Source organism: Dendrobates tinctorius, unplaced genomic scaffold (assembly GCF_039654945.1).
Source record: "Dendrobates tinctorius isolate UK_male_01 unplaced genomic scaffold, ASM3965494v1 ptg000020l, whole genome shotgun sequence".
Classification (NCBI taxonomy): domain Eukaryota; kingdom Metazoa; phylum Chordata; class Amphibia; order Anura; family Dendrobatidae; genus Dendrobates; species Dendrobates tinctorius.
In genome coordinates, this window is record NW_027361688.1 from 25,685,784 (window position 1) to 25,700,472 (window position 14,689).

Below are 14,689 nucleotides of genomic sequence, written 5' to 3' on the forward strand. Positions count from 1 at the left end.
GAAATATGGGACATTAATGGTGGGCATACACATCCATGTACGCTCATCTTGGCCAAGCGTACATGTAGGAAAAGGGGGAAAAACCACAACGTGCCCAATCTATCTCCCCATGCCTAGACGCGTCCATACACTTGCATAGATGGTTGACCGAGTCGGCAGATGTCACCGAGTTCGGACAGGTGTCGAAAGTCTACAGGTCTGGAGGCCTCTGTACACCGATGGATGGCGTGACATGTTTGCCTGACATGACACCGTTTTTTTTTTTTTCTGTCGAATATGACGGCATCTGTGATGAAGGCTCTGACGTCAGCCTCGTTCGCTCGTGTGTTATCTCTCCAGGGCTCATCCTCTCCCTTCAGGAGCCATGTTGTGTAAGACTCTGCGCTGTTACCAGGAAGTAAGCGGAATGGAGCGTTCCCTTCATAGATCTGAGGATCGGGTGACAGGATTTTATGTAACAGACTGTGACGTGGTGTAAGAAGTGATTATATAAGTGAAGCCTAAAAGGGGATGTCTGACAGCAAAACATTCTTCTTTTTTTAATTTTCTTGGATAGTTTGAAATCGACAAATGGAGGCATCCTTACCTCAAATCCAGGGAAAATGGCTCCATAGTTCTGCGCTGGCTCCAGAAATGGTGTTCGCCCCGTTGGAAAGTGACAGCACCGCTGCTTCCTGTGATTGTCTGCAGTGGTAGGGTGACTTCAAAAGAATGTCATCAGATGTTTCATAGACCGCTGCAGCTCATCACAGGTTGCAGCCGTTCTGAGACCTCCGGATGGAACAAACGCAGGTATCGGGTTTTGCTGCGTTCCTTCCCCCAACACTAAACTTTATCAGCATGCACAAGAGACAAATCTTAGCATGCCAAAAACGCAAGAAAAGGATAACATTTTTTTTTCTGCAGCTTCTTTAACGCCAAGAGATTAGGTTTTGGTGATGAAAAATGCCTCTCGTTAACTTACCCTAAGGGTCTGTGCACACGTTGCAGATTTGCCTGCAGAATTTTCTGCACAGAATCTGCACCTCTTGGCAGAAAACGCTGCACACTCTGGTCCCGAGTGCCGGGTATTGAAGTGCGAGACTCGTGTGAGTTTCTTGCAAGTGTGACCCCGACCTTAAACGCAATATCTGTTTAATTTAAAAAAAAAAATGGGGAAAAAAAAATTGCGTGGGCTCCCGCGCAATTTTCAAGTCCAGAGTGGGAAAGCCGGCGACTGGGGGCTGATGTTTATAGCCTGGGAAGTGGATAATACCCATGGATCTTCCCAGGCTATGAATATCAGCCCGCAGCTGTCTGCATAGCCTTTACTGGCTATTAAAATAGGGGGGCCCCCAAAAAATGATGTAGGGTCCCTCCATAATTAATAGTCAGAAAGGCTATGCAGACAGCTGCGGGCTGATATTCATAGCCTAGAAGGGGCCACGGATATTGCCCCCCCCCCCTGGTTACAAACACCAGCCCGCAGCTGCTCTAGATATGGCGCATCTCTAAGATGCGCCAATTCCAGCACTTAGCCTCTCTCTTCCCACTGCCGTGTAGCGGTGGGATATGGGGTAATAAGGGGTTAATGTTACCTTTGTATTGTAAGGTAAGCCCGGTAAATAATGGAGAGGCATCAATAAGACACCTATCCATGATTAATCTTATAGTATGAAAGGGTTAAAAAAACACACACACATAAGAATAAACTATTTTAATGAATTAAAACACAACACAGTTTGCCATCTTATCCGCCTAATTCCCCGAAGCCATCGATCTCCTGCAAAAAAGTAAAAAATAATAAACCAACCGTATACTCCCTGTTCGACGCAGTCAAATTAATAACGAGTGTCCCACAATGATTAGCCTGCGGTTTGACACCTGTCATGGAGCAGGTGCCAAACCGCTGCGGAATCCGCACAAAGAATTGACATGCTGCGGATTTAAATCCGTGCGGAAAATTCCACAACGTGTGCACTGCGTTTTTCTATTTACATAGACTTAATGGGGTACTGTACAATGCAGCAGAAGCTGCTGCGGACCCGCAGGGCCAAATCCGCTGCGTATCCGCAGCAGAATCCGCAACCTGTGCACACACCCTTAGGCCGGTTTCACATTTGCGTTTCAGGGCGCAGCGGCGGCCTGCGCACGGCCGCCGCTAAGCCCCGCCCCCTGCGGCAGCTCCGCCGGTAGTTCCACCTCCGGGCGCATGACGCTGCATGCGTTATGCGTCCCCTATCTTTATCACTGAGGACGCAGGCCGTGCGCAGTATGCGTTTGGCGGCGCCTGCGTTCTTTTGACGGTGCGCCGAGCGCAACCAAATTGCAACAGGTTGCATTTGGCGCTGGTCGGCGCACCGTCAAAAGGACAGAGGCGCAGCCAAAACGCATACTGCGCACGGCCTGCATCCTCAGTGATAAGGATAGGGGACGCATGATGCATGCAGCGTCATGCGCCCGGAGGCGGAGCTACCGGCAGAGGCGCGGAAGGGGGCGGGGCTTAGCGGCGGCCATGCGCAGTCCGTCGTTGCGCCCTGAAACGCAAATGTGAAACCGGCCTTAGTGCTTTTGCTCCACATTTCACCCATACAAATGAATGGTGAAAAATCTGCACCAGAAACGCGTTTTGCCTGCCAAGAGATGCAGAAATGGTGCAGAAATTTTTGCACCAAAAACGTGTGCACATACCCTTAAAATGTTGCAAGTTATTTTTCAACTATGCAAAAAAAAAAGTGTCGTGTACCCCACCAGGATATTGGTGTAAAGTTGCTCAAAAATGTGACCATTCAAGTGGTCACAAATGATGAATTAGCCAAAAAAAACCTCCAGAAATTAGAACCGTGTCCATGGTTTCAAGCTAGCCTTAAAAAATGCTGAAAATCTGGCGGAGCAAAAGTCTTTGGGATGGAAAACAAAAACTTCTGTGCACGTTCTTGCTTACATCCAGATGCTATAAAACTTGCACAGTCCTAATATTTCTCACTGCTGAGGGGTTGACTCAATCATCATTAAAAAAAAATAATCACAATTGATCAAATTATTTGCTGAAATGTATAACAATTAAAGGGGTTGTCCAGTTGTCATCCATGGTGCCGGAAAAACACGTCTTCATGAGTTTTGCCCGGACACACCGTCTGTGTTAAAGTTTGTACATGTGCATAGCAAGTGTTGAATATAATAGGTACATGCGGCATCTGTGAAAAAACGGATACCACACATGCTGGAAACTTTGTACTGAGTATCGCCAGATGTTCTGGGCCAGACTTATATGCATAGCTCTATATTTCCATTTATTTTTACCTGCTGTGAATGCCGTTGTTTTTCTTTTGGTTCTGCACCTTTCCATTCCTGAGATATGGCCCCTATTACTTGTATATAAATCTTGTCTATTTTTTTTAGCCAAAGGGGTGTGGCCCTCAGTCAGCCATTCACAAAGCAGAGTTGATGACCACGCCTGCTTGGCTAACAAGACCAGATTTATATACTGGGAAGAAGGGGCCATATCTCAGGAACAAAGAGGCACAAGAACGAAAGAAAAACAACGGCGGATTCAGGAGAATGGTGGCATCATGGGAAATAAATATATGTTTATGCCAAGTGACAGGTCCTCTTTAAGGGGTCAGTCGCATAGATAAGGAAGGAATTCATGGCAAAGAGTCATTGTTTGTATCGTTGTATAAATGTCTTGATGAGCTCTCCATATAATATGGAAATTGTATTTTTCAGCTCCTGACTATGTTCCCTTGAGGATACTGCGCTCCCAGGTGTATTTGGGTTTAAAGCAATATCCAGAATCTTTGCGGGAAGCGGAGGTGATCTGTGATCTGCAGCCACAAAACCCCGAGGTGTGTATACATCGGCTTTACCATACTGCCAAATACTCTGCAAAGCAGGGGGGTTTCACCGAGGCTGGAAGTTACAAATGCATCGGGCACTAAAATATGAAGGGGATGGTTGACCAGGGATTTTTGGTAAGAAGACGTTATCACCTGTCCATAGGAAAGATGATATGTGCTAATTCAGCGGGGGTCCAATCGTTGAGACCTCCACCGATCGATCACCAGAAGAGGTGGGACACTTTTCCCATTCTGAATGGAGCGCAGTGCATATACTCAACCGCTGCTCCATTCATTCTCCATGGACTGACAGACTATAGGCTACTGTTAGTTGTGTGGTCAGGATCAGGGGTCTGCAATCCGCGTAGTTACCAACCTCTCTGGTTTTTCTGTGACTTGGCTTGGTCTTGTTTTCCTCCTCGGTGTCCCATTCATAACAAGAACTCCAAATGCACAAAGAGGAAATCACCAGCAACTACCAAGGGCAGCCTGCTCAATTATATGCTCCCAGCCAGTAATGCCAGGTTCCCAATTATCGTTGTCAGGTGGGAAACTTCCATCAACCTGTCCAGCTCCAATATTCCCAGTAACCACCAGAGGGAGCAAAGGGAGCTTCGGCTCAGAAGTCCGAGCAAGGGACTTCACAACAGCCGCCCTCCGCCATATGCCTCTGCATTACTTGGGTGTTGTCCTCAGCTTACTGTCTGGCTACTTTCCATATATTGCTTAAAGAAGCTCTCCTCTTCCTTCCCCTCCTATCAAAATATTTATCCTCTTAATATACTGCAGTCATCATATTATATAGCACTGTGTACTTAGAATTGCTCATTTTGCCTTTCTACACAGATAATTCTTCTCTTTTCCATTAGGTCTATGACTTCACGTGATTATAAACTGACTAGCTGAATCCTTCTAAGCTCTATGTAGAAATAGGAGGTACATTTTCTCCGCACAAGTCATGAGTCACAGCCAAAGTCTATGGCAGTAGGAGAAGGGAGCAGCATCAGGAGTTGAAGCGGGGAATGATAATTGCAGGGACAAGAGATTTCCTGTCTCTACATAGAACAGAGAAAAGAGAAGAATTAGCTGGGTAGAAAGGCAAAATGAGCAATTGTAAGTTGACAGTGCGATATAACATGACTGCAATATATTAAGAGGGTAAAACCTTTGACGGGAGTGCTTCTTTAACCCCTTCCTGACATCCGACGTACTATCCTGTCCACGGTACCCGGGCCCGTATGACCGTGGACGGGATAGTACGTCTACCGCGATCAGCGGCGCCCACGTGGTGAGCGCCGCTGATCGCGGCCGGGTGTCAGCTGATTATCACAGCTGACACCCGGCACAATGTGTCAGGGGCGGTCACGGACCGCCCCCCGACACGTTAACCCCTTGCACACCGCGATCAAACATGATCGCGGTGTACCGGGGGTTAAAGGGAAGCATCGGCAGGGAGGGGGCTCCCTCCGTGCTTCCCTGAGCCCCCCACGGCAGCGCAATGTGCAGCGCTGCTGCGGGGGGCTCCTTTCCTCCAGGCCCCCAAATCCAAGATGGCTTCGGGGGCCTGAGGAAGCTGGCTTCCTCAGTGCCTGCAAAGCGCAGGCATGAGGAAGCCTTTTGCAGTGCCTGTGTCAGATCGCTGATCTGTCACAGTGATCTGTGATGTGACAGATCAGCGATCTGTCACAGGACAGTGATGTCCCACCTGGGACTATTTAATAAAGTAAAAAAAAAAATAAAAAAAAGTGTTAAAATAATTTAAAAAAAATCGCCAAATAAATTAGAAAAAAAAAAAAAAATATTCCCCCAATAAATCCATTTTTTGGAAATAATAAAAAAAAAAACAATAAAAGTACACATATTAGGTATCGCCGAGTCCGTAATGACCCGCCCTATAAAACTGTCTCATTAGTTAACCCCTTTAGCGAACCCCTTAAAAAATAAAAAACGAAGCAAAAAATAATGATTTATTATCATACCGCCAAACAAAAAGTGTAATAACGCGCGATCAAAAAGACACATATAAATATCCATGGTACCGCTGAAAACGTCATCTTGTCCCGCAAAAAACGAGCCGCAACACAGCATCATCAGCGAAAAAATAAAAAAGTTATAGCTCGCAGAATAAAGTGATGCAAAAATAATTATTTTTTATATAAAATAGTTTTCATTGCATAAAACCGACAAAAACATAAAAAAACGACCTAAATGAGGTATCGCTGTAACCGTACTGACCCGAAGAATAAAACCGCTTTATCAATTTTACCGCACGCGGAACGGTGTAAACGCACCCCCCCAAAAGAAATTCATGAAACGCTGGTTTTTGTTCATTCTGCGTCCCAAAAATAGGAATAAAAAGCGATCAAAAAATGTCACGTGCCCGAAAATGGTACCAATAAAAACGTCAACTCGTCCCGCAAAAAATAAGACCTCACATGACTCAGTGGGTCAAAATACGGAAAAATTATAGCTCTCAAAATGTGGTGATGCAAAAACTATTTTACAATAAAAAGCGTCTTTTAGCGTATGACAGCTGCCAAATATAAAAACCGCCATAAATAGTAAATCAAACCCCCCGATATCACCCCCTTAGGTAGGGAAAAATAATAAAATTTAAAAAAAAGTATTTATCTCCATTTTCCCGTTAGGGTAAGGCTGTGTGCACACGCTGCGGATTAGGTGCGGATTCATCCGCGCGGATTTTGCAAAAGACCTGCGGTTTTACCTGCGGATTGCTCTGCGGTTTTGTCCTGCGGTTTTTCATCTCCTCAATAGAGGAGATGGCAAACCGCAGGAGAATCCGCAGAAAGAATTGACATGTCAATTCTTTCTGCGGATTGAAAACCGCAGATAATCCGCGCGGAAAATTCCGCACCGTCTGCACTGCGGTTTTTGATTCCCATAGGGAATCATGGTACTGTACACCGCAGCAGAAACTGCTGCGGGTCCGCAGCAGCCAAAACCGCTGCGGAACCGCAGCAAAATCCGCAGCGTGTGCACACAGCCTTAGGGTTAGGGCTAGGGTTAGGGCTAGGGTTAGGGCTAGGGTTAGGGCTAGGGTTAGGGCTCAGATTAGGGTTAGGGGTGTGTTGGGGTTAGGGTTGGAGTTATAATTGGGGGTTTCCACTGTTTGGGCACATCAGGGGCTCTCCAAATGCAACATGGCGTCTGATCTCAATTCCAGCCAATTCTGAGTTGAAAAAGTCAAATGGTGCTCCTTCCCTTCCAAGCTCTGCCATGCGCCCAAACAGTGTTTTACCCCCACATGTAGGGTATCAGCCTACTCAGGACAAATTGCAAAACAATTTTTGGGGTCCAATTTCTCCTGTTACCCTTAGGAAAATAAAAAATTGGGGGCAAAAATATCATTTTTGTGGAAAAAAATGATTTTTTTATTTTCACGTCCGAGTGTTATAAACTTCTGTAAAGCACTTGGGGGTTCAAAGTGCTCACCACACATCTAGATAAGTTCCGTGGGGAGTCTAGTGTCCAAAATGGGGTCACTTGTGGGGAGTTTCAATAGTTTAGGTACATCAGGGGCTCTCCAAACTCACATGACACCCACAGATCATTCCATCAAAGTGTACATTCCAAAACGTCACTGCTTCCCTTCCGAGCCCCGACGTGTGTCCATACAGTAGTTTTCTCCCACATATGGGGTGTCAACGTACTCAGGCCAAATTGGACAACAACTTTTTGGGGTCCAATTTCTCCTGTTACCCTTGGGAAAATGAAAAAATTGGGGACTAATTGATCATGTTTCTGGAAAAAATACGATTTTTTTATTTTCATGCCCTGGCATTATAAACTTCAGTGAAGCCCTTGGGGGTTCAAAGTGCTCACCTCACATCTAGATAAGTTCCTTAGTGGGTCTAGTTTTCAAAATGGGGTCATTTTTGGGGGGTTTCCACTGTTTAGGTACATTAGGGGCTCTCCAAAGGCAACATGACACCCGCAGACCATTCCATCAAAGTCTGCATTCCAAAACGTCACTACTTCCCTTCCGAGCCCCGACGTGTGCCATACAGTAGTTTTCTCCCACATATGGGGTATCAGCATACTCAGGACAAATTGGACAACAACTTTTGGGGTCCAATTTCTCCTGGTACCCTTGGGAAAATAAGAATTGAGGGTGAAAAGATCATTTTTGTGGAAAAAATATGATTTTTTAATTGTATGGCTTTATGTTATAAACTTCTGTGAAGCCCATGGGGGTTCAAAGTTCTCACCACACATCTAGATAAGTTCCTTAGGGGGTCTAGTTTCCAAAATGGCGTCATTTGTGGGGGGTTTCCACTGTTTTGGTACATCAGGGGTTTTCCAAACGCGACATGGTGTCCGATCTCAATTCCAGCCAAAAACGTCAAATGGCGCTGCTTCCCTTCCGAGCTCTGCCATGCGCCCAAATAGTGGTTTACCCCCACATGTGGGGTATCAGCGTACTCAGGAGAAATTGCACAATAACTTTTAGGGTCCTGTTACCCTTGGAAAAATAAAAATTGGGGTGAAAAGATCATTTTTGTGGAAAAAATATGATTTTTTAATTGTACTGCTGTACGTTATAAACTTCTGTAAAGCCCTTGTGGGTTCAAAGTTCTCACCACATATCTAGATAAGTTCCTTGGGGGGTCTAGTTTCCAAAATGGGGTCACTTGTAGGGGGTTTCCACTGTTTAGGTACATCAGGGGTTTTCCAAACGCGACATGGTGTCCGATCTCAATTCCAGCCAAAAACGTCAAATGGCGCTGCTTCCCTTCCGAGCTCTGCCATGCGCCCAAATAGTGGTTTACCCCCACATGTGGGGTATCAGCGTACTCAGGACAAATTGCACAATAACTTTTAGGGTCCTGTTACCCTTGGGAAAATAAAAATTGGGGTGAAAAGATCATTTTTGTGGAAAAAATATGATTTTTTAATTGTACTGCTGTACGTTATAAACTTCTGTAAAGCCCTTGTGGGTTCAAAGTTCTCACCACATATCTAGATAAGTTCCTTGGGGGGTCTAGTTTCCAAAATGGGGTCACTTGTAGGGGGTTTCCACTGTTTAGGTACATCAGGGACTCTCCAAACGTGACATGGCGTCCAATCTGAATTCCAGCCAATTTTGCATTGAAAAAGTCAAACGGCGCTCCTTCCATTCTGAGCTCTGCCATGCGCCCAAACAGTGGTTCCCCCCCACATATCAGGTATCTGCGTACTCAGGACAAATTGCACAATAACTTTTGCAGTCCAATTTCTCCTGTTACCCTTGGTAAAATAAAAAAAAATTGAACCTGAAGTATTTTTTTTATGAAAAAAAGTTAGATGTTCATTTTTTTTTAAATATTCAAAAAAATTCCTGTGACGCACCTAAAGGGTTAATAAACTTCTTGAATGTGGTTTTGAGCACTTTAAGGGGTGCAGTTTTTAGAATGGTGTCACTTTTGGGTATTTTCTATCATATAGACCCCTCAAAGTGGCTTCAAATGTGATGTGGTCCTAAAAATAAAATGGTGTTGTAAAAATGAGAAATCGCTGGTCAACTTTTAACCCTTATAACTTCCTAAAAAAAAAAATGTTGGTTCCAAAATTGTGCTGATGTAAAGTAAACATGTGGGAAATGTTAGATATCAAGTTTTTTGTGTGCTGTATCTCTGTGATTTAAGGGCATAAAAATTCAAAGTTGGAAAATTGCGAAATTTTCTAAATTTTCGCCAAATTTCCGTTTTTCTCACAAATAAACGCAAGTTATTTGAATGAAATTTTACCACTAACATGAAGTACAATATGTCACGAGAAAACAATGTCAGAATCACCGGGATCCATGGAAGCGTTCCAGAGTTATGACCTCATAAAGGTACAGTGGTCAGAATTGTAAAAATTGGCCCGGTCATGAACGTGCAAACCACCCTTGGGGGTGAAGGGGTTAATATCAATACACATGAACATTTTGACCCTAATGTGTCATTTGCGGGTTTTTTAAGTCCTTTATTTAATGTTGTCTTGTAGCATTTTACTTTTTTGCTCCAAATTCTTCAAAAAGGTGCACGCGGTTTGTGGTTTGCGCAAAATGAACACTGTAACATATTGTGTTACAGAGGCACACAAAAATGAGTGTATTCCACTAAAATGTTATGGAATTTGTTGAAAATTTTGAGTACATTTTTGGAAAAAAATGTTACAGCCTTTCAAAAAGTTGCAGTTGATTGGTCAAAGTTCTGCCCGTGATGATGAATATTTTAAAAAAAAAGTTTAAAAAAACCCTTATAAATTAGGCTTGGAAAAAAAAATTGTAAATTAATTAGAATAAGGTGCAAAAACAAAAAAAAACACACCAAAAACTTAACTAAAGAAAAAAATAGGCACAGATGAAAGAATGAATCAGGCTCTATGTCCTTTGGGAGGACGGACCAGTCTGAGGTCTTTGTCAAGCTCAGTATACCGAAACATTGCAATCACAGATTAAGGCTAGTTTCACACTAGCGCTTTGGAGTGCAGCGACGGCCTGCGCACGGCCGCCGCTAAGCCCCGCCCCCTGCCGCACCTCAGCCGGTAGCTCCGCCTACCGGCGCATGACGCTGCATGCGTCCTGTGTCCCCTATCTTTATCACGGGGGGCGCAGGCCGTGCGCAGTATGCGTTTGGCGGCGCATGCGTCCTTTTGACGGTGCGCCGACCTGCGCCAAAAGCAACCTGCTGCAGTTTGGTTGCGCTCGGCGCACCGTCAAAAAGGCGCATGCGCTGCCAAACGCATACTGCGCACGGCCTGCGCCCCCGTGATAAAGATAGGGGACGCAGGACGCATGCAGCGTCATGCGCCGGTAGGTGGAGCTACCGGCGGAGGCGCGGCAGGGGCGGGGCTTAGTGGCGGCCGTGCGCTGGCCGTCGCTGCGCTCCAAAGCGCTAGTGTGAAACTAGCCAATATATACATCCATAATCAGAAAAAATAGAAAAAAATGCGGCACTCACCCGTAGAAGCTTCTCTGTCTCTTGATGCAAAACAATTGTCGTCCTTCTCTTTCCCCGCTATCCTCCTATACCTGTTTGTCCCATGAAGTGTGTCCAAATACCATGTTTGGTTGAATAAAGGACTTCATTTTCTAATAGTTCATGGGTGAGTGCCACAATTTTTTTCAATTTTTTCTGATTATGGATGTTTTTTCAATGCTGTGCACCACAACCCGAAGCTAAGCACACCGCTGTTCATTGGATGCCGTCTCTCTTTTGTGGCAAGTCGGATGGTTGGATCTTAGTGCCATTTCATTTTTCTTTTTTTAATATATACATCCTACCACCCCTATTACTGGTGTGGCCATTAGGTCTGATTCTGGCCATACGGGCAAGGTGTGACTGCTTCCCCTATGGTATAACTTCTCAATGACCAAATGGGCAATTTTTTTTTTCGGTCTCACCCCATTTGTGTTAATGCTTCCATTAATTTCTGCGTTGTGCCAATATTGATGACATGTAAGGGCATCGGTCGCGTAATCCACGTGAAACGGACCCCTGCTATATCAGTGGTTTCCAGTTTCCGAGTTTCGTGCCGTCACGAGTCACGTTTCAAAGTCTTATTTTAGAGTCTTTTGTCACTTAAATTCGAGACTTGTTGACCTTTCGTAAGTGATTTATGGGTCTGGAACATGGTGAGGGCTCAATACTGAGCCGTGGTGGAAAGACTAATGAATGGGGGAGGCAGCGCACTAGTATGCAACCTGGGAACACACGGAGCTACTCCTGACAACCGGGGAATATTAATATCATCCTGGTGTGTGAACTGGACTAGGAAAGCCTTCTAGTAATCTCTTATAGAAGACCTGTCCGCTCTCCGATACATACGTTTAGTAAGTGGACCCAATAAATTGCTAAGTCTGAGGCATCTTATCTTGTGCGGTTCCTCTTTTCATAATTCATTTCTTTGTTCCATTAGTTTAGCATATATGTCAGGAAAATCCCTTAACCTGCACAATTCATGCCTACTGAGGGTCCATGAGTCAAAAAGGGTGTCCTCCTTGCCCTGGATTAATCATTTAAAAAAGAAAATAATGGGTAAACATTCACTCTGTTTTTTTTATTTTACCCCTCCTTCCACCATAACATGTTTTTATTTTTCTGTACACATACAGTGGCATGTAAAAGTATGGGCACCCCTAGTCAATATAACTGTTTATATATAATTTTCATCTTTTACATTTTAAAAGTTACAAAAAGGAAAATGGTCCTATGCAAAAGTTTGGGCACCCTTGGAGATTTGTGCACTCGCATAACTTTGACCAAGGTTTCAGACCTTAATTAGCCTGTTAGGGTTATGGCTTGTTCACCATCATTGTTAGGAAAGGCCAGGTGATGCAAATTTCCCAGCTTTATGAAAACCCAGCCTCCTCTAACCTTGTGCCAAAAAACAGCAGCCATGAGTTCCTCTAAGTAGCTGCCTAGCACTGGAAGTGGTGCATGCCCACAAAGCAGGAGAAGGCTATAAGAAGATAGCAAAGCGTTTTCATGCTGCCCTTTTCTCAGATCGAAATGTAATTAAGAAATGGCAGTTAACAGGAACAGTGGAGAATAAGATAAGGTCTGGAAGACCAAGGAAAATTTCAGTGAGAACTGCTCTTAGATTGCTAGAGAGTCAAATCAGAACCCCTCTTGACTGCAAAAGACCTTGAGAAAGATTTCTGGAGTTGTGGTCCATTGTTCTACTGTTCAGAGACAACTGCACAACTATGGCCTTCATGGATGAGTCATCAGAAGAAAACCTCTCCTGCGTCTTCACCATAAAATTCAGTGGTATGCAAAAGAACACCTAAATAAGCTTGATGCATTTTGGAAACAAGTCCTGTGGACCGACGAGGTTAAACTTGAACTCTTTGGCCACAATGATCAAAAGTATATGTGGAGAAAAAAGGGCAGAGAATTTCAGAAAAAAAACATCTCGCCAACCTTTAAGCATTGGGGTGGATCAGTCATGCTTTGGAGTTGTGTTGCAGCTAATGGCACAGGGAACGTTTTACGGGTAGAGGGAAGAATGGATTCAATGAAACTTCAACAAATTCTTGATGCAAACATAACACCATCTGTAAAAAAGCTGAAGTTGGAAGAGGAAGGCTGCTACACATGGATAATGATCCTAAACACACATCAAAATCCATAATAGACCACCTCAAAAGGTGCAAGATGAAGGTTTTACAATGGCCCTCACAGTCCCCTGATCTCTGAACATCATCATTGAAAATCTGTGGCTAAACCTCAAAATAGCAGAGGATGCAAGACGACCCAGGAATCTCATAGAACTGGAAGAATTTTCCAAGGAAGAATGGATGAAAATCCCTCAAACAAGAACTGAAAGACTCTTGTCTGGCTACAAAAAGTGTTTAGAAGCTGTGATACTTTCAGAAGACAGTGCTACTAGGTACTAACCATGCAGGGTGCCCAAACTTTTGCATCGGACCATTTAACTTTTTGTCATTTTTAACATGGAAAAGATGAAAATACATATATATTTTTTGCCAAAAATACAATGGAAATGTGTCATCTGTAACTCTCGTCTGTGTCTCATTCCTGCGCTCCTAAGACCGTTATTCATTTTCTCATTGCTCCCATCCTCCATTGAAGGTTCTCGGCTGGAGCTGCGGTGGAGACCTGACATCCTGCCTTAAAAAAAAAATTCTGACATTATACGCCATAAAAACAATTCCCAAAAAACAATGTATGGTAAAAATGACCTGGCAATATGATTCTCCTCATCAGAACTTATTTTAGTGATGGAAAATAGAGCTGTTTGAGGGCTTATTTTTTGCGGGGTGAGAACGTTTTTATTGATTCCATTTTAGGATTGATGTGACTTTTGGATCGCTTCTTGCAGCGGACAAAAAAAAGTTAGTTTTTTTTTCTGTTTGCGGTCTTTATCGATTGGGTTAATTTTTTTTTTTTGATAGATCAAACTTTTGTGAACCTGGCAATAATATCACGTGTATTTTTTTTATCCTTTTTTTTATTTTTAATGGGAGAAAATTGGAGTGATTTTTAACTTTTATTTGGACCTATGATTGTCCGACTGCTGGTGCTATATACAACGATGCTATATCACTTCTGTTTATAGCAGAAGTCATTATCTCCTTTGAAGCCCCGTCCATAGGCAGGATTTCAAGAGAGCTACATGTTGACAACCATGGAGGTCTTCAACAGACCCCCAGCTCTCATAGGAACCCATCCGCGACCTGAGATAACTTCACGGGTGTGCTGATGGGCGGACATTTGGTAGTCCATGACTGCCAGACCAAAGCCATGCAAACCTGCAATCCTTTATATTCATCAGCTCTATATAACCGCACCCCTCCCCCACTGATCGACAACTTTCTGCCTATGCACTGTGAACACATAAAGCTACCAATCAGCGGTGTGGGCGGGGTTATACACAACTCAGTATTCTGAGGACCGCTAGATCTGCAGCAAAGAAAACTGATTTTATCAAAACTACAGCAAGCAGCCCAGTAAGTGACACATCGCTGGAATCAGGGTTTCTACCCCTAAATCATGTTGCTCTCACATGGGGTAATCAAAAAGTTGGTAACAGATTTCCTTTTAATAAGCTCTTTTCTCATTATGTTGTATTTCACAGGGATACTACAGACAGGGAATGGCTCTCCTTTATATGGAAAAGAAGGAAGCTGCTCTTAAAGAATTTCAGCGATGCCTATCCTTAAATCCACATTTTACTACAGCCCGTCATGAGATCGAGCAGGTAACGCATTTTTCTTGTGTTGTGCTGAAGTAGAAAAACATGACTGATTTCCTTCAAAAATAGCATCACCCCTGTCAATAGGTTTGGTATGGTTTCGTAGCCCAGTCTCATACCTTTTCAATAGAGGAAAGGCTAAGCTCCAATATTATTATTATTAT

General features: G+C 43.9%; 1 protein-coding gene across 2 annotated transcripts in view; it reads left to right on the forward strand.

The window, feature by feature from the left end:
• LOC141083564 (LON peptidase N-terminal domain and RING finger protein 1-like) overlaps window positions 1-14,689 on the forward strand; it is a 67,705-nt gene that overhangs the window by 3,635 nt on the left and 49,381 nt on the right. For both annotated transcript variants that reach the window (XM_073567908.1, XM_073567907.1), the window contains 2 exons: window positions 3,709-3,827; window positions 14,409-14,531. In XM_073567908.1, the coding sequence (XP_073424009.1) occupies window positions 3,709-3,827; window positions 14,409-14,531 (242 nt within the window). The remainder of the gene's footprint in view (window positions 1-3,708; window positions 3,828-14,408; window positions 14,532-14,689) is intronic.